The 20,999-nt window shown below is 38.7% G+C and overlaps 1 protein-coding gene across 2 annotated transcripts in view; it reads left to right on the top strand.

Moving 5' to 3' along the window:
• Nucleotides 1-20,999, top strand: part of TRPM6 (transient receptor potential cation channel subfamily M member 6) — a 199,027-nt gene that overhangs the window by 52,346 nt on the left and 125,682 nt on the right. For both annotated transcript variants that reach the window (XM_057548608.1, XM_057548609.1), the window contains 2 exons: nt 17,430-17,509; nt 20,022-20,060. In XM_057548608.1, the coding sequence (XP_057404591.1) occupies nt 17,430-17,509; nt 20,022-20,060 (119 nt within the window). The remainder of the gene's footprint in view (nt 1-17,429; nt 17,510-20,021; nt 20,061-20,999) is intronic.

Below are 20,999 nucleotides of genomic sequence, written 5' to 3'. Positions count from 1 at the left end.
GTTTGACTGAACTTGTATATACACATAGTTCAGAGACAAATAACTCCATAAGGTTCATTACTAAAAACAGCAGAACCTCTATCATTTTCTTCTTTTCAGAAAGAGCAGTCATGTTCATCTCTTTTAGCTGGCTGGTACTTCCCTGTGTCTCTAAATAATGCTTATATTGCTCCCTCTTGATTTTTCAGGTTTAGTCATCATGTACTGACTTTCCAGCGTGGAATATGAGTATTTAGCTTTCTTTTGAGTTCCTTCACCTGCCACTCACATGCATCCTTCCTGTTCCTTCCATCTATCCTCAGAATGTAGCTAACTCATAATTTTTATTTAGGTCAATATTTAGTTCAGTCAACATTACTATGCCTTCCTATCCACTATTAAGAACCGGATTATGTACTACATGATTACTTTCCCTTCCTTACTATTGTTTTCCCCTAGAGCTGTCTTTCTGTGTGTGTTTGCAGAATTTTCTATGGAGTTTTCACTAATTTAACCACAGGTTCTTTGCCAGTTGTCTAAATCTTCTCTCAAGATCTTCCAGTGCAACAGCTATTTCAGTCAATTTTATCTTGTTGAATACTGCTCTTTGACCTGCTTTGCCTGTCCAGAATGGTAGCCCTTGATGTTGGATACACAGCTGTTATTTCTCTTTTTACCATCATTTTGGAGATTCCCTTTGCCTCTCTCTTATGCTGGATCCTGTTTCTTGTATCCCATGTCGTCTTCTTTCTTGATTATTTCCCATTGTTTTGGTGGAGCACATTCTCCAGTAGGTCTCTGAGAAAGGGTACATGTAAGGTAAACTGAATCAACATATTCTTTAAAAAAAATTTTTTTAAATTTTATATTGGAGTATAGCCGATTAACAATGTTGTGATAGTTTCAGGTGCACAGCAAAGCAACTTAGCCATACATATACATGTATCCATTCTCCCCCAAACTCCGCTCCCATCCAGGCTGCCACATAACATTGAGCAGAGTTACCTGTGCTATATGTCATGAGAATGAATCAATGTATTCTTATGACATATTATCCTTCCAGACTTTTTTTCCTTAAAAAAGTTCCACTGACAATACAAAAATAAGTTCTTTTGGTAAATAATTAAAACACTACAAATAGAAATTCAAACAGAAAGTTCCCTTTCTATCCTTTGTCCTCATTGCCCTTCAATCCAGAGGTACTCAAACCGTTGGGTTTGTAGCATATTATTTAGGTATATTATTATATACGTATGTATTTATTGTTTTGATTTGTGCATTTGCTTTTACATAAAGGGAATTATACTGTTTATTGATATGCAACCTGATTCCTTTAAAAATAGTTCTTGGACATCTTTCCATGTCAATACATATTGATCCTTTCTTGGCTCATATGTTCAGATGAGCTGGATCAATCAAGATCAAGCATATAGCATTTTCTGAGCAATCACTCTTCTAGATTCACTCAGCCAACAAATATTTACTGAGTGTCAACTGTATGCTAAGTCCTGTTCCCAGGACCTGGGAATATACAGTTAACAAAACTTTTATTTTTGAGGTAAAGAGGGATAGTGAGATGGTTCTAGATGATGGAATTGAGCTCAGCTGCAGCTTTAGTTAGCTTGTTTTTCCTCTCCTGGAGTACAAACATCATTCAATCAAGTCTGTCTGTCTGTCTGTCTCTTCCTCTGTATAAAATCGTGACCATTACAAATTGAACTCCATAACTTGTGTACCACCAGAGCAACAGAATCATATCCCTGAGATATAGAAATAGATTTTATGAATAAACAAATGTGATATATACATACAATGGAATATTATTCAGCCTTAAAAAGGAAGGAAATCCTGTTACATGCAACATCATGGATAAACCTTGAGGACATTATGCAAAGTGAAATGGCTGGTCATGAAAAGACAAATATTGAATGGTTCTATTTATATGAGGTGTCTAAAGTAGTTCAATGCACAGAAAGAAAAAGTAGAATGTTGGTTGCTAGAGCCTGAGCAGACATGGAAATGAGAAGTTGTTTAATGGGTATAAAGTTCCATTTTTGCAAGATGAAAAAGTTCTGGAGATTGATTGCACAAAAATATAAATATAGTTAGTAATACTAAAATGCACACTATAAAATGGCTAAGATAGTAAATTGTACATGATGTGTATTTTACCACAATTTAAAAAAAATAAGAAAATTTTGACACAAATTCCACAGTGGGCTATGTCCTATACTTCGAATTCATGATTGAACCTGCTTTCAGCTGGGTTCAGCTTTTGCCTGAAATCATGGTTTTTCCAGGGCTTGGGGAGTGGGTAACAATACACTGCCCTGGAAACTCTTCTGATGGACTTGGCACCAGAACCTTTAGCATGTCCCCTTGTTGGGGACAGCCCAATGCTGCTTTTCCTTTTTCCACGAGTGTTGGCATTTCCATATCTCTGGGGAAAAGGTTCCTAAGTTGTTTATAGCACAGATAAACTTTGAGACTATATCAGAGTTACACAATTGGGAGCAGTGAGAAGTGGTCATTTTGTTTGCCTTAGAGGTTTCATTCTTTCTCAGGCTTTGTAAGCACGTGCCTCTGCAAGAACCTCTTGGTCTGTTTTGATTGGAAAAGACGACTTTTACTCCATGGCACAGACAGGTGCCTTCCCTAGCCCTGGTTTTCCTGCATTTTCCCAGCTGGCATTTGCTTTCCAGACCTGGCCTGATGTGCAATGATCCTCTGCCATTTGCTGGCTCTGGATCTTGAAGCACTCCAAGATCGGATAAGGGTCAGATATCCCGGGATTGCAAATATGCTATGAGTTTTGATTGGAGAGATCAGCCTGGTGAATTGGGTTGTTCTTTATTCTTCCACCTCTCCCAACTATATGTGGGCATCATATAGAATTTCTTTCCAGGCAGACTCAAAGCCCAGTGGGGTGAATGACTATGAGCAACCAAAGTTCTCTCCTCACTTAGCCTATTGTGCACTCGGAGCTTCTTGTAAATAGTCATTTTTGACGTGAGCAAACCACCTGGCCCAGGGGAAGAACCATTCCTGTTTATTAGGAACTTGTGCTTTCTGTAGCAGGGCTACTGGTAACCTTGGAGAAAACACACTCTTGGGAGTCTTTCCCTGTCCTGAGAGTTTAACATTCTCTTTATCTTCCTTGGGCTATGGGCCAGGAGGACCGCTCAGGTTGCCCACACAAACCAGAGAGATTTAAGTCCAGGAAAAATTTGCTTGTGATTAGAAGGTCATAGAGCCTGAAAATCATATGCCATTTTGGAATGTCGAGCAAGTTCTTTCCTTTCTCACTAATTTCCCTCAGTTGCTGCCGAAAAAGGAACAGGATATGGTAATTGTAGACTCTCTAGAAATATCAGCAGGGAGGCCAGAAGAGTAATGAAAGAAACCAAGAGTCAGAAAAAGTAGTTTTACTGCTGATTGCGCACTCTCCTGGCCTCGGGCAAGTTAGGTTGGTTTCCTTATCTATAAAGCAAATGGCCACTATTTGCCGGCCACTTCTTTCTAAGGGCTCTGAATGTGCTTTGAGTTAGAGATTCCTTTGACAATCTGATAAAAGCAATAGATAATCGACTCAGAAACTCAAAGTAGAGTGGAAACCTGACCTGCTGGGCACTCAGGCTTACTGGTCAGTGTAAGCTCTGTCTAAAAATGGCTGCCCACCCTTGGCCTTAGCAGATTGTTGCAAAGTTGGAATGCAAGCCTAGTATTGCCAGATTCTGGTTATTTATTTATTTATTTATTTTTAAATTAAATTTTATTTTTTTTAACTTTCCTTGTTGAGGAAAATGCAGATGTATAGACTCTTTCTTGAATGTGAAACCCCTGGGTTTTTACATTTTACTAGTTGCTTTAAAGATTTTTGAAAACACTTTTATGGACTGAACAAAACACATTTGTGGCCTGCTTTCTGCCTGTGGGCAGAAGTATATATCTGTATTTCGTTTTCTACTATGGTTAAACCCAAATTATTTATGGGTTTATTTTTGGGCTTTTCTCTCTTTCTTTCTGTCTGTGCCACTCCCCCCTTAAAATTTTTTTAGCGGGTTTATTGAGATATATTCACATATCATATAATTTACCCGCTTAAAGTATACAATTTCATGACTTTATTATCTTTACAGATTTGTGCATCCATCACCACAGTCAATTTTAGAATTTACTCATCATCCCTCACACTCCTTAGCTCTTAATCCCTAATCCCTCCCTCTCCACTAGCCCTAGGCAACCACTGATGTACTTTCTGCCTCTATAGATTTGCCTATTCTGGGCATTTTATGTAAATAGACTCATACAATATGTATGCCTTTGTGACTGATTTCTTTCACTTAGCATAACATTTTCAAGTACTGGTATGTGTTATAGCATGTATCAGTACTTCATTCCTTTGTATTGCTGAATAATATTCCATTGTGTGGGTACCTCACATCTTATTTGTCCGTTCGTCAGTTGATGGATATTTTTGTTGTTTTTGCTTCTTTGTCTGTACTGCTATGAACATTTGTGTACAGGTTTTTGTGTGGACATATGTTTTCATTTCTCTTGGGTAGACACCTAGAAATGGACTTGCTGGATCATATGGTAATTCTATGTTTAGCCTTCTGAGGGACCTCCAGACAGTTTTCCACAGCAGCTGCACCATTTTACATTCCCACCAGCAATCTATGAGAGTTCCAATTTCTCCCCATCCTAGCCAATACTTTGTATTGTCTGAACTTTTGATTATAGCCATCCTAGTAGGTGTGAAGAGGTATCTCATTGTGGTTTAGATTTGCATCTAAATGATTAATGACTAATGATGTTGAGAATCTTTTCCTGTGTTCACTGGTCATTTGTATACCTTCTTTGGAGAAGAGTGTATTCAGACCCTTTGTGTGGCACTTATTTTTGATCCAGCTCTTGAGATTTTCTTATGAGAAATGCCCATCTTCATATCCACACAAAAGTTGTTATACAGTTTCTAGGGATTCCTGACCCTCTTGATATCTCTCTATGGGTCTGAGGATACCCACAGAGGATGTGGTATAAAGTGGAGATTTTTCTGGGTACTTCATATGCTTGATCTCACTCATTATTATCTATTAAGGACCTCATGGGATTTGTATGAGGATCAGATGTTCAGGAATGTGATTTGTAAACTCTAAAACACTATTCAGCTTCAAGGATTAATACAGGTGCAAATTCTGGGGGTAAATGATGGTGAAATGAAGTTGTTAAGGGCATGAACTTGAATCTGACTGCCTATGTTTGAATCCTAGTGTTATTTTTATGAGCTATTGTGTTCTTGGAAAAATTACTCAACCTCTCTGACTCCGAGTCCTCATTTGTAAAACGGATAATAACTGCACCTACTTCCCACATGCTCTTGGGCAGAATTAGTATAAACAATGTGCTTTGCATTGGGCAGGTGGGTGCATAGAAAGTGCTGAATGAATTCTTAGGTTGCTACTGTGGACTAAATGTTTGTGCCCCCCCAAAGTTCATATGTTGAAGTTCCAATCTACAATGTGATGCTATTTGGAGGTGAAACCTTTGGGAGGTAATTAGGTCTTGAGAGAGGAGCCCTCGTGAATGGGATTAGTGTCCTTATAAGAAGAAACACAAGAGAGATGAGTGCTCTCTGCTATGTGGAGATACAGTAGGAAGGTGGCCTTTGTAAACCAGGAAGAGGGTTCTCACCAGAGCTCAACCATGAGGGCACCCTGATCTTGGACTTCCAGCCTCTAGAACGTTGAGAAATAAATGTTTGTGGTGTAAGCCACCCAGCCAATGGTATTCTGTTACAGTAACCCAACTGCCTAAGCTACCCACTATTTATATTATCTTATAGAACAGAACAGGTTATTAGCTTATAGTGGAGCAGGTTGGTCTTTGCATGTGAAAACAGCTTTCATCTTTCTGGAAAAAATAGTTTTCCTCTACTGATCTTTTAAAGAGCCAAGAGTTTTTTTGTAAAATGAATCTGTAATCTTAGGAAAGAGAATTTTCCTCCCAGAAGGATTTAAGTCCAGAGGGTACTTTACAGATCCTTAGCCTGGATCAGTTAATCCTGTCTAACCTTTGTTACCACTGTTAGTGTCTGCTTTAAAGTGATTTAAAACAAACAAACAAAAAACAAACCCCCCAATCTTTGTCCTTATCTGGCCTAGAGAAACTCAGTTTCCAAGTAGGCAGTTTTGCTCTGTGATCAGGCCAAGTGAGTAGACATTGTTGGATTAAAACAAAGAGGGTCCAAAGTCTTAAGATTTAAACGCTTTATAGTATTAGCTAGAGTCTTTACGGCAGTCTTTTTTTTTTTTTTTTTTTTTTGGCTATACCACACGGCTTGTAGGATCTTAGTTCCCCAACCAGGGATTGAACCCAGGCCCTCTCGGCAGTGAGAGCGTGGAGTCTTAACCACTGGACCGCCAGGGAATTCCCTAAGACAGCCTTAAGAAAGGCAAACTAGGAGGGAGTCAGTGAATTGACATAAGTCTTTACAGATTGGATCTTTGTTCTTGGATGAAATAAAGAGGCAAGCCTCTCCGGCTCATGTTTTGGTTTCTTGAGCTGCTTACAGATGCTACTTTTTTTTTTTTTTTGGCCACACTGCATGGCCTGTGGGATCTTAGTTCCCTCACCAGGGATCGAACCTACATCTCCTGCATTGGAAGTGTGGAGTCTTAACCACTGGACCACTAGGGAAGTCCCTTACAGCCACTGCCTTTGAAAGAGAAACCACATTTTGAGAAACAACTCTTTCAGTGGAGACATTTCAGATGGAAAGTGCATCTTGCTGGCTGGTGTTCGGGTTCAGCAAATACTGAATGTGAAAAGCAGGGTGATAGATGAAGGAATAGGAGCCATTTACCCAGAGGAGGACCTCTGAGGCCCTTCTCTGTGGGGTCTCCTTGATGTCAGAGTCTTTCATTTCAGTTTAAATGAAGGGAAGAGCTCTGTAAGGTTCAGGCCAGGAGAGAGTTTCTGAGAATTATTGGAATCCCAGTATTTTGTCAGTTTTATTCTCTGACCCCACAGATAATGATTCGTGTGTCTGTGTGTGGCGTGTGGATTTTGTTAAAGAAAATTTTTTCATGACATTGTTAAAATAGCAAGGAAGACCAGTCAAGAAAAAATGACTGCAATGTGGGTTTTGCAGGAGGGAAGAGAGATCAGGCTCAACTCCAAATACGAGGAAAGTGGAGATTTATTGCCAAGGAGCAGGATGGGGTCAGTGGATGGAAAAGGGTCAAGAGGAAACATCAAGGCTAGGGGGATTCTTGCTAAACCAACTCAACAGGATTCTTGCTGAAGGTGGGCCAGAGTAGAGTGATCAGATAGCAAGCATGGGAGATTTTTGCTAAATTAACTCAGCAGGATTCTTGATAAAAATGGACTAAATGGGCCAAGGACAGAGCCCAAGTTTGGGTCCTAGTTAGAAAGAGGACTCAAGTCAGAAAGAGCCTGACTCAAGTTTGGTCAAGGGAGAGAGTCTTCCTCAGTTTGCAGCTGGAGGTGACTAAGGTAGAACATTCTTCTTTATAATACAGTCAATCACAAAATAGGTGAGCATTTGAGCAACACATTCTTTAAAGAAAAAAGCTGCTTTTCTTTTGTTTAATCACTCTTTTAGAATTGCCTTTTTAGGTCATTTCATGGTCTCTTCCTTATGGATAGAGTATATTTCTTCTCATCTTAAAATAGCAGAAGAAATTAAATGCAGAAGAAATGTCTTAATAATCAAAACCCAGTGAAAATGAAAACCTGTTGTGTCGTTTGGCTTCTCAATGACTTAGAGAAAGGCATTGTGCAGTAGCTATGTTCCCTTTTCCTTCCTGAATTGCATCAAAAGTACAGTCAGTTTCTAAACAACAACACTGGAACTTTGAAAATCAAGTATAACAGCCAGAAACAGAAGTTGGGAAATTTTTTCCTAGCAAATGAGATTTCATATCTGCCAACAACTGTTACAGAATTCTTGGTACCCCACTGACAGACTTCTGATTCTCAACTTACTGGACTACCCTCATTCCATTAAAACATCTTTTTCCTCCTTGAATTTTAGGGGAATTGTTTGTTCTGGATGTGATTTTTTTTTTTTTTTTTTTGAGACAAAGAAAAAAACCCAACCTGATCTGTACCCTACCCTAAATCTCTCAGCTTAAATTAAGATAAAAATCTTTACGATTTCTATCTTTTAAATTAAGTTGAATATCTCAAAGATATTTTTTAAAAAATTAAGTTAAAAAATCCTAAAGATGAAGGTTAAAATCTTATATTAATATAGAAGATTTAGGGGAGGGAATATTCTTAGTTGATAACCGGTAGAAAACTCTTGGAAAAGAATTTATCAAAATTGCATCCTGTGGAAACAAGTGTGTGATATCCTCAAAGATGATCCTTGATTTAATATATTCAGGGAAACAATGGATAGTTTATCTGTTCTGGAGAGTCATAATACTTCCATGTGCTTGTATGAGCAGAAAACATTTTCTTCTTTCTTATCTGTTGTACTGGTGGCTTTTATACCATTTGCAAAATTCCCTATTAAGAAAAAGTTACTGGGGCCTGGCTTACATGTTCCATGAATGATAGAGTACAGGCTTAGAGTAAAAGAACTAAGAGTGGCAGTTTAACAATTATAACATTATAGCAAATCTGTTTTGTTTGTTTTTTGCTATGTAGCAATTAGGCACACAGTTGTAAAATGTTTACCTAAAGTAATTATAATTAATTTTTTTTAATGGAAGTGGAGTACCTAAGTGTAGCTAAAGGAATGCTCATGAAAATTTACAGCTGCACAACTGGACGGCTGGAAATTATTTTAACAACCCCCGGGGTGAATTAGCCAGGAAGAACAGTATTTCTCCAGTTTGCTGATAGAGATTTCTTACAGACTAGAGAAGAAAACACACTTACCTTGCTCTTGCTCCCCGCTTCCTTTCCTTTCTCTATACCTTGCCCTGACTGCCCATTAATCTCCAATTACATTTACTCTTATTTTTTACTGTAAATTCCTATTCCCTCTGTTTAGTTGTCTGCAGACCCTCATAACCTGGGGCACACATTTTTTGGTTAGTATATGAGGGACATTCCTGGAAAATTGTGTGGCAGTTTCTCCGTAGGGTGATCAGTGGGATACTATTGGTGTTCCCCATCTATCTTTTAAGTTTGGTGGATCCTCTACGGAGAGAGCATTTCATATGCTTTGTGGTTCATAGAATACATACTGTACTGTACTGATGTTGTACTGTAGAGAGCTGGTAATAGAAAGGGGCACTGTGACTGCACGTGTATCTCCTGCCTTCCTTTCTCTCTGGTTAAGATGAGCAAAGGAGAATGCTGAGATTTGCAGCCATCAGAGCTAAATGGTCTATGACTTTCTATAGAACATTGATTATAGGGTCTGGGGCAAAATTACCAAGAAGGGAAAGTTTGCCACTCCACTCCTTGCATCTGTCAGAAGAGGAAGCATTTTCTTCAAGGCTGAGCCTTCCTCCTTGGCTATTCATACCATATTTTTCCCCTGCTCCCCACCCCCAAAGTCTCAAGTCATCTTTACTCTCTCTTGCATCTTCACTCTCCTTTATCTACATACAAGGTTCAAACTTTCTTAACATAAGATAAACTTTCTTTCAACTTTGCCTATTGAACATAGTGTAAAAGAATGCTGGTGCTGGTATTTGATAGAAACTGCTCCTCCTCTGTAGAGGTGATAATCACTGTATTTATCTCACAGTTGTGAATATTACTTTAGCTAGCGTGTAAAGCATTTAGCCCAGCCCTTGGCATATATGAAAGTCTACGTTAACATTGGCTTTTGCTTTACTTTGTTGATCTAGTGGCTGTTTTTATTTCTTTCTCCCAAGGATATCTTACGCTAGCTTTCTTCTCTGTTTTACAAACTATTTCCTGACTCTCTCTCAATCTATTTGTTTGTCATGGACAAGAATTGTCCTCCTTACTTTGTTTTCAATATTAAACACTTCTCAGTTTTTCTTTGAAACTACCTATTTTTGTAATAATGCAAACATTTTTATTAAAGAGAAAAACTTTCTCCCTTCTTATCTTCAGGTATCATGTTACCATCCTGATTAGTAACTCTCTGTTTTTATTCCCTGAACTCTTCTACACGCTATGCTTAGATGCTCCCAGAGGTTCCTGGCTCTTTTACCTTCTCTGTTCTCTGCTCCCCAGTGACTTTGTGGCTTTTGCCATACCTTAACATCGTTGTCCTCTGAATCCTCCCCCAGGCCTAAATCTCTGCATTTCTAACCACCACCGAATTTCATCAACCACCTTTCAAAACCTTTGTCATCTTTCAAGGACTTTCCTAAGTTTTGTGTCCTCCATGAAGACTCCCCAAATACTGGCAGACAGAAGGGATTTCTACTTCCAAGGAGTCCCACAGCTTGCTCTTGTGCCACACTTGGTATCTATTAGTAAACATAGTTTCTTCTCTTTTGGTGTTGGTCTTTGGGACACAATTTTATTTATTTATTTTTATTACAATCATATGATATGCCCATCAAAGTATTTTGAATGAATGAATGAATGAATGAAGCTATTATTCTTGGCGGTATCAATTTTTTTTTTTTTAAAGTAGAGGGAAGGATTATTTATTTATTTATTTATTTATTTTTGGCTGTGTTGGGTCTTCGTTTCGTGTGAAGGCTTTCTCTAGTTGCGGCAAGCGGGGGCCACTCTTCATCGCGGTGCGCGGGCCTTTCACTATCGCGGCCTCTCTTGTTGCGGGGCACAGACTCCAGACGTGCAGGCTCAGTAGTTGTGGCTCACGGGCCTAGTTGCTCCGCGGCATGTGGGATCTTCCCAGACCAGGGCTCGAACCCGTGTCCCCTGCATTGGCAGGCAGATTCTCAACCACTGCGCCACGAGGGAAGCCCGATATCAATATTTTAAAGGAAGAATGGGTAAACTGATAGAATATATGCTGCCTATGGGTTCTGTAGGGCTGATAACCACACTTATGCTTCAATGACATCTTTGGGAGGAGGGATGTGGTAGGCGCTAAAGTCAGCTGTTAAATTAAAAATGAACGCAGTCAAAATTATCCTTCAAAAGTCCCTTACATTGCTTAGAAAGAGAAGTACGTGAAGACTTGGTCTCTAATTGCTTTTTCTCTATGTTGGAACTTTCTTCAGTTGAGCACCAGATTAAATAGGGGATGCTGAAATACTACAGTGCAATCACTGAGATGAGATAGGCAGACTTAAGACATGCATGTGGGACCTGAGACCAACCAGGAAACAGTAGGTCCTGTCTCTCACTCACACTCAACCCTAGTGCCTATGAGGTCACTTTGGGGCAGTGGTCTTTCATGTGTGGTATCCCCGGGGACTCCTTGGGATCTTTGAGACCCTTTCAAAGGTCCTCAAAATCAAAATTATTACTTTTTAAAAAATATTTATTTATTTATTTATTTTTGGCTGTGCTGGGTCTTAGTTGCGGCACGCAGGATCTTCGTTGCAGCATGCAGACTTCTTAGTTGTGTCACGCAGACTCAGTTGCAGCACGTGGACTCTTAGTTGCGGCATGCACGTAGGATCTAGTTCCCCAACCAGGGATCAAACCCAGGCCCCCTGCATTGGGAGTGCGGAGACTTACCCACTGGACCACCAGGGAAGTCCCCAAATTATTATTATTGGGTTTTTTTGGCTGCATTGGGTCCTCGTTGCTGTGCGTGGGCTTTCTCTAGTTGCGGGGACTACTCTTCGTTGCCGTGCGAGGGCTTCTCATTGCGGTGGCTTCTCTTGTTGAGGAGCACAGCCTCTAGGAACGTGGGCTCAGTAGTTGTGGCTCGTGGGCTCTAGAGCGCAGGCTCATAGCTGTGGCTCACGGGCTTAGTTGCTCCGCGGCATGTGGGATCTTCCTGGACCAGGGATCGAACCTGTGTCCCCTGCACTGGCAGGTGGATTCTTAACAACTGTGCCACCAGGGAAGTCCCTCAAAATTATTTTTATAATGGTACATTATTTCCCTGTTTTACTCATTCTATCATGAGCATACAGTGGAGTTTTCCTGAGGTTACATGACAAATCCATAATATCTAAAAAGGCTATTAAAATACTATTTCCTTTTTCCAACTCCATGTCTATGTGAGGCCAATTCTTTTTATATACTTCAACCAAAACCACTTTGTAACAGATTGAATGCAGAAGCAGATATGAGAATCCAGCTGTCTTAAGCCAGACAAAAATACAATGCTCTTCTCATAAACCTTTTAAAAATATTTTTCATGAAAAATATGTTATTTATTTTAACATGTAATAGGCTTACCATAATTATTTTAAAATTATCTAATGGGTAAATACTTTAAAAAGTCCCAGTTCTAATATTGAATATGTAAATATTGGTAGCTATACTCTATAAGTGAAAGCTTTCTGGAGGTCCTTGGTAAATTTAATGACTGTGAAGGAGTCCTAAACCCCAAAAGTTTGAGAACTGCTGCTCTTGGGCATACTATACTCCTGAATGTGGAATGGCATTGATATTGCCCATACTTCAACCTTTTATATCTTCTTCTCACCTTTCTTCTTCTAGTCCTCTTTCATTCTTTTTTATTTTCCACTTTTTAAAAATTGAAGTATAGTTAGTTTACAATGCTGTATTAGTTTCAAGTGTACAGCAAAGTGATTCAGCTATATATACACACACACACACACACACACACACACATATACATATTTGCATGTATTCTTTTTCAGATTCTTTTCCATTATAGATTATTACAAGATATTGAGTACAGTTCCCTGTGCTATATAGTAGGTCCTTGTTATTTACCTATTTTATATATAGTAGTGTGTGTCTGTTAATCCCAAACTCCTAATTTATCCCTCCCCACCTCTCCCCATCCCCTCGCTATCCCCTTTGGTAACCGTAAGTTTGTTTTCTATGCCTGTTAGTCTATTTATATTTTGTAAAAAAATTCATTTGTATCTTTTTTAGATTCTCCATATAAGTGATATCATATAATATTTGTCTTTGTCTGACTGACCTCACTCAATATGATAAGCCCTCTCTCAGTCTTTTAGCAAAGATTTTGAATTTGTCCAAGTTAAATATGTGGTATGTGTCTGCATGGAATTTCAAGAAGCATTGTTCTTTCTGCCGTGTTACACTTAGAAAATGAAACAAGTAGTCTTCATTGTATAAATAAACCTTACTGTGGATGACATAAATGAAATTGCCTTTAACCTGTAATTCCTAATAAAGGCTTTATTGTCTCAGAGGATGGTGGGTTTTCTAAAAGTCAGTTATTTGAGTATAGCTCCACTAATAGTGAAGCTTCACTCCAAGAAATTGTTTTTTAGACTATGTAGTTCACTTGGATGTAGTCCTAGTAAAGCTTTGGATAATTTAATAAGATATTTGTAGCATAAATGAAGACCATCTGTGTACTTGGATAACATATTTGTGGATATTTTGCTGGGTGGAAATTGGAAATTGAGTATATCTAACTTGGAAACCTTAATAGATTAGAGTGGTTATACAACAAATAGGCCCAGCATTCAGTTAAACTCTGTATTTCACTTTCCACGGGCAGTTGTAAAGAACACCCATAAGGGAAACCTCCCATTTCCTTTTCCCTTCTTATCAAAATGATTTCACATGATCTGAAATTATAAACATCTTGTTTGCAAGTTTAATTCCCTAGGATACTGAATAAGGCTGAAGCATGTGTGACAAACAGAGGAAAGGATGTCTTCTCATTGCCATTTGAAATTGTGATTTTTGGATGAACATAAAGAGGGCTTCCACCAATCTGGGGAGTTGAGGGATGGGGTATGACATTTTAGTTTGAACTTTCATGATATGCTCTACTAAGTAGGTCACTGTTGAGTTCTTCTAATTCCCCATTAGGCTCTGTGGAGAATTCATAAATGTTTTACTCATGTACTCATGAGTTTATATAATACAAACAGTCATTCTGAAGTTCTAAATGCTTTTGCTCAACAAGGCAGTATATGAACATTTCATATAAATTTCTCACCTAAACAGAAGAAGTGGCATTTTAGGGAATTGTGAGTTATTTAGTTGACATTCTATTAAAGATGTTACAAGAGAAAAAAAAAGAAAAAAGAAAAAAGAAATCATTACCAGCAAATAGTGCTTACCTCTAACTACCCAAAGAGAAGGAAACATGTAAGGTTATTTTGTGTTCTTTATGAAGTACTCCTAAATGCTGCCTTCTGGAAAGATTATTTACTGGAAAACCAGTGAGGTCAACTTGTGGCAGTGTTGGCGAGCCAGATCCTTGGGTTTGGGTTATTTTAGGTTTGGATGCCCTTTGCCTGAGACTCTTAATCTTGGATCAAGTGAGTCCCCCAAGGTATCCCTCAGATTGTGGACAAAACCCTGTAGGAGACCCTGAGCTGAGTCTTTGAAGTATACAGGCTGGCTTTGCACTGATGAGCTTCCCCAGCCAACAGATCATGCGCTGTGGAAATCCATCTGCCTGGCACTCAGTTTGAAGAGGTCCTTGCTCCAAGGGAGGGACTGTATAGAGAAAATAAAAAATGTCAGTCTGGAGTCTGAAAATATTTTCTCTATTTGATCCATCCTGGTGCTTCCCTGCATGCTATAGATTCCATGATAAATAAACTAATGCTTATCTTGAAGTAGATTACAATAATGTTAAGAAAAAAACAACTGAATAGGTGCAGTTAAGCATTGTGAGTGCTGCGATGTATATAAGATAGAGTGGGGGCTATAAAAAGGAAGTAGTTTCACCTGGAAAAGTATTTTTTAAATGTTAGATTTTTTTTTAAGTATGAAAAAGTTTTAAAAATGAAAATAAATTACTTGTTACCTGTGTGCCCTTCAACCCCCAATCACACAGTCCCCTGTTAAAAAAAAATCCATGCACATTTAGAAGGATTTTTTTTTTTTTTAAATCAAGGAATGCCTGTAAGACTATTCCTTCTCAGAGATTCCCCTGAGAAAGACTCTGTTATCTGGAAACCCTAAAAAGCCCCAGTGTAGAAATACTTTCAGTGACATCAGGAATTAATTCATGTATAGCTACCATTAGAGGATTAGTCTTTGGACATTTCTTTGCTATTCCCCAGTCCTGGGCTTGTATGTAAAATCTGATTATATTTTAGGGTAAGGCAAACTGTTTGTGCCAACACAGCCTGAGACCAACACTATTTCCCTTCTTTATCCTCTGCCTTTCCCTTCCCCAAATAACAACCACAGTTAAAACACAACTCTCCTGCCCCAGTATATAAAAAACACCCAGTCTGTAAAGACTGTCATGATAGTTGCAGAAATGACATATTCTCTGCCGTGAACGACAGTGTGCTGCTCCAAGTGGCAAACACATGTTGAGTATTTGGCCTTAACAGATTTGGGCTATTGAATCAGAGCTAACAAACATATGGTTCCTAATAGTTCTCTGTTGAACTGAACACGGGGGGACCTCTTCCATATGTGCTGAAGAGTATATTGCAAAGGCTACCATTATGAGGTAGAGGGAAAAAGTAAAGTTCTAAATTGAGAATTGTTTGAAACACTTGCAAATTAAGCCTGCTTTTCTTTTCCTGTAGTTTTGAGATAAGATATGGGAGTTGCAGGAGGAAAGTTTCCATGTTCTTGTTATGGCACAGGTTTCCTGTTTACACCCTTGGAGAGAAAATTGTATACATGGATTCTTGAAGTTCTATTTTAAGTGTGTTCATTTTGTTGCTCATTCAACAATCATTGGGTTGGGCCCTGGGGCAACAGAAATGACTGGCATGGGGCCTATAGGAGCTGGAGTCTAGTGGGGGAAAATGGACCCATAAAAGTCATTTGTTTGTAATATGAGAGGTTCTAGGAGGGAGATTTGGAGGTCAGGAAGTATTTTTCTATGAAAAAAATACATCAAAGTTAAGTTCCCATGCTACCAACCAAAAAGCTAATTTTTACCTTTGATATTACCAATAATAATAGCTAAGCTTTACTGAGCCCGAGTAAGTCCCAGGGAGAAATCTAAGCCTTAATTCCTTTCAGTAGCCCAATGAGGTATTACTGTTATTATTATCTCCTTTTTAATAGATGGGAAAACAGGCCTGAAGAAAGTAATTTGCCCACATAGTTCTACTAGACTCAGCTGTCTAGCCTTTTAAAAGAAGGGAGTGGTTGAGCATAGCTTGCTTAATTTGTATACATAGGCTCCTAAATTAGGGACCCTTTTTGGAGCTGTTTTTTAAAAATTAATTAATTAATTATGGCTGCGCCGGGTCTTAGTTGCGGCATGCGGACTCAGTTGTGGCATGCGGACTCTCAGTTGCAGCACGCATGCAGGATCTGGTTCCCTAATCAGGGATTGAACCTGGGCCCCCTGCATTGCGAGTGTGGAGTCTTACCCACTGGACCACCGTGGAAGTCCCTGGAGCCATTTTTAATAGGTAAATGTTACACATGAAGTTTAATGATATCAATTTGTTATCCGTTTCCTTCTTTTTATTCTAAGTTCCTTCAGAGTAAGAACTTTGTCTTATTTGCCATAGAATTCCCAGCATGCCATATGGAGGCCTATTTTAAAATATTTGTTGAATGAATTCAGATATTTTGAAATTCAGCCAATGGTAAGCCATGCTTATACAATGTGTATCAAATTGTCACCCTAAATAAAGAGGTAAACTGAGGCAAGCTTGAATGATCAGAAATTGAGTTTATTCAGGAATAGCAGAAGAATTACAATTTGGGAAATGCATGCTGTAGCAAGCTACAGGCGAGTCTGTTGAGGGTTTGGGGCAGGGAGTGCAAAGAGGGGGACGTCCAGCCAGTGTCTAAGCAGTAAATTCATTGTCTTGAGGATGGAGAGAGATTCTTGGCATATGGTTATTGGTCAGGAAATAAGTCTCGTCTTCTGTGAATCAGGCATTTATGGGAAATCAGTTTCTCAGTTAAGTTCCCTTCTGAGGGCACACGTGTGATATTCTCCATTCCATATCCTCCAGATTAGTTTTAGATTGAACTCTTTTACAGAATCTTGCTGAGGTTACATCTCTCCTCTGACACTCTTTCCAGCTTCCTGTCAAATCTTAGCCAAAGTGGGATTTTATAAGTGAGAATTCTGAAGTTTGAGAGCTTAATATTCACTCTGTAGGGTTATGGTACAAGATTTAAAAGTGACTTTTGGCAGAATTAAGAGAATGCTTCCGCTATATCTTTACTTCCTTGGTAGAGTTTTGTGCATTTAGGGATCTTTCACTTAAAATGAAATTGTGGACCAATTAACTTTGTGAATATTTTTGTGTTCACATTGGCTTATTTGTGCCTATGTTGTCTGTAATAGAAGCCAATAAATGCTTAGGGGTTTGGGGCTGGTCTTGGCATTTTAATTAGGGTCTATTATATTTAAGTATATCTTGCCTACCTGGACTACTGTGGTTATACTGTGTTCTCATTTAATGAGACTATGAAAATAATGACATATTTCTATTCAGTCCCAGAAATCCTGGATTGAAGGAGTGTTCGACAAGAGAGAATGTAACAAAATCATACCCAGCTCAAAAGACCCTCACAGGTACAATTTTTAATTACATTTTTCTTTTTTTTTTTTTTTTAAAGATTGGGAGAGGTGGAGAGAGGTGAATTTTTTTTTAATTTATTTATTATTTATTTATTATTTTATTTTTGGCTGTGTTGGGTCTTAGTTTCTGTGCGAGGGCTTTCTCTAGTTGCGGCAAGCGGGGGCCACTCTTCATCGCGATGCGCGGGCCTTTCACTATCGCAGCCTCTCTTGTTGCGGAGCACAGGCTCCAGAGGCGCAGGCTCAGTAGTCGTGGCTCACGGGCCTAGCCGCTCCGCGGCATGTGGGATCTTCCCGGACCGGGGCACGAACCCGTGTCCCCTGAATTAGCAGGCAGATTCTCAACCACTGCGCCACCAGGGAAGCCCTACATTTTTCTTTTTAAAGCAACAGTACTGGAGGACTGTTTACTGAAGTCTAGAGATATGACTTGTTTACCCTGATGGAGCCACTGTTAATATTGTGGTAGATTTCACTCTGCTGTTTTATCTTTGAGGCTCCTGTTCCTCTTCCTGGGCGGATAGATACCGGGGAAATATCTAGTGCTACATCCATTCCACCGGGTTTGGATAAAAAATTTACAACTTTTGAGTACTGAATATTCAAAATAGTGTGACTTCCTTATCCCCAAGTGTCTGTGAATATAGTAACTGGGATATTTCAGGACTCCATGCTCAGATTATGCAAACAGTTAATTTTTTCCTCCTGCAGGCTTTTTGCTTGAACAGATAATGGGCAGCAGAATGGAATGATTTGAGTTTGATTATTCTGAGTTCTTGGCAACCCTTTGGAAGTTCCACTTGCAGAACAAAGTTCAAAACAGCAGCCAGTGAAAGATAGAGGAAGAGAGGTCTATGGAAAATTCCCCAGGGTAATCGGGTCCATGAAATTAAGATTGGGTAGCATTGCCCTGGGGGAAAAGAATTAAAAGGAAAGGAAAATAGGAGAGCAGTATTTTAATTAGGGGGACCACTCTATTTTTAGATTCTGCTGAGCATTTGGCCTTACATTCATTTGAAGTTTAGAAATCACAGCTGTATGCTCATGAAAGGTAGCATGTTGAGGCCACTGAAATTCTAGTTCTTTGGGAATGATGACTAAAATAGTGTTCTTTGCCTCTGTTAAATATTTACTAGTCCCACCCTCTTTGAGTTACCTGTGGCTTGTAAGCCCCGTGATTGGAAATCCTCATTTTACCTGCTTATAAAATGTTTACAGAATAAAAAGGCAGGGTAACCTTGTTTTTTCCCTTCATCTTTTATGAGATTTTGTAATATGATAGTGGCTGCAGTAGAAGGCACATTGAGCTCAGGTGGCTTCCACTGCTCTGTAAATGGAAAATCATCTTCACAGTCACCTTGAACCTCATGAAAAGTGGTAAACTATAGGTCATTGGCCCACAGACTCAAGAAGAGTATCAGTGATCATAATTCCATGAATGGTCAAAGATATACTACTTTTTATGGGAAAAAAGCAGTCTCTCTTATTTGGTAATTGTAAAAAATGGATGGATGACTATGGCTATTCCTTCCATGCCAGCCTTTTTGTTAGATCCTAGTAAGATTTTCAAAACTGTGGCTTTCTTGCAGTTTTCTTCCTTACGGTGCACAGCAAAAGAGTGGTAGTTCACTATTTTAAATTAAGATAAAGGTTTGTCTTTTACTGATTCTTTTTGTAGCTCCTAATAAGAAACAAATCTGATAGACTTGATTACAACGTCTTTTTCTTTCTCATTTGGAACTTGCTGAAGTGAAGCTTCTGAGAAAAAAGATTTCTAAAAGGCTGGGGACAGGAAGAAGTGAAAGGCCTGAATATTCATCTCTGAATAATTTAGAATGATTGATTCTATGAACACTACCTTTTCTTCCATTATTTTACCTAGATTTCTCTTCTAGTTAAAACTTCTTCACACTTAAAATATGATCATTGGTGATCATAATGCTAACTCCCAAATCCAAAAGGCTTTTTTGAATCATAAAAAATATATTAATAAAGATAATTATTATAATCATACCAACTGTTCCTCAGTTTGATAGTGTTTTAGGGTTTTAAAATTGTATATGTATGTTTTCTTACTTAATTCTCAAGAATTCTGTGTTATCTTCATAGTGTAATAATAATAGCCACCATTATTATACATCCTGCAATGTACCAGATACTATAAGACACTTTACATATATTATCACCCTTAATCCTTTTAATAACTGTATGGGTCAGATATTATTTTCAGATGTGAAAACTGGGGCTTAGAGGAATTGTTAAATCATTGAGATTTAAATCCAGGTATTTTGGTTCCAAACTCAGTATTCTGTTAATTAGATCATAGTTGCTGCAGTGTAATTATATATGGTAAATGACATATGGGAATATTTGGGAGGTGATGTATGAGTGCTCAGTAAACCCTGATTTCCAGATTATGGAAGATTAACAGATATTTACTGTATAAGCATTAAATATGTTTTCAAATATATTAATAACTAACAGTGGTTTTATTTCTTTAATTTAGATGTACTGCAGGATGCCAGGTTTGTCAGAATTTAATCAGGTAAGACAGATAAACCGTTCTATGTTTATATATTTCTCTGAAGTTGCATCTATATTTTGCATTAATTAACAATCCTTCCTTTTGATGTGCATCTAACATTTCATATGAGGATTTTTCTTAATCTCCTTCAGTATTAAGATTATTTTTTAAATTAAATTAAATTTATTTCCTATACAGCAGGTTCTTATTAGTTATCTCTTTTATACATATTAGTGAATACATGTCAATCCCAATCTCCCAATTCATCCCACCACCACCACACCCCCTCCCCACTTTCCCCCCTTGGTGTCCATACGTTTGTTCTCTACATCTGTGTCTCTATTTCTGCCCTGCAAACCGGTTCATCTGCACCATTTCTCTAGGTTTCTCATATATGCGTTAATATATGATATTTGTTTTTCTCTTTCTGATTATTTCACTCTGTATGACAGACTCTAGATCCATCCACGTCTCTACAAATGACCCAATTTCATTCCTTTTTATGGCTGAGTAATATTCCATTATATATATGTACCACATCTTCTTTTTTTTTTTTAATTTTATTTATTTATTTATATATTTTTGGCTGTGTTGGGTCTTCGTTTCTGTGTGAGGGCTTTCTCTAGTTGCGGACAGCGGGGGCCACTCTTCATCGCGGTGTGCGGGCCTCTCACTATCGCAGCCTCTCTTGTTGCGGAGCATGGGCTCCAGATGTGCAGATTCAGTAGCTGTGGCTCATGGGCCCAGTCGCTCTGCGGCATGTGGGATCTTCCCAGACCAGGGCTCGAACCCGTGTCCCCTGCATTGGCAGGCAGATTCTCAACCACTGCGCCACCAGGGGAGCCCCACATCTTCTTTATCCATTCATCTGTCGATTGGCATTCAGGTTGCTTCCATGACCTGGCTATTGTAAAAAGAGCTGCAATGAACATTGGGGTGCATGTGTCTTTTTAAATTATG

The sequence above is a fragment of the Balaenoptera acutorostrata genome, chromosome 6 (genome assembly GCF_949987535.1).
Source record: "Balaenoptera acutorostrata chromosome 6, mBalAcu1.1, whole genome shotgun sequence".
NCBI classification, from domain to species: Eukaryota; Metazoa; Chordata; class Mammalia; order Artiodactyla; family Balaenopteridae; genus Balaenoptera; species Balaenoptera acutorostrata.
Note: the sequence above shows the minus strand (reverse complement) of the source record. Positions and strands in the feature narration are given on the sequence as shown.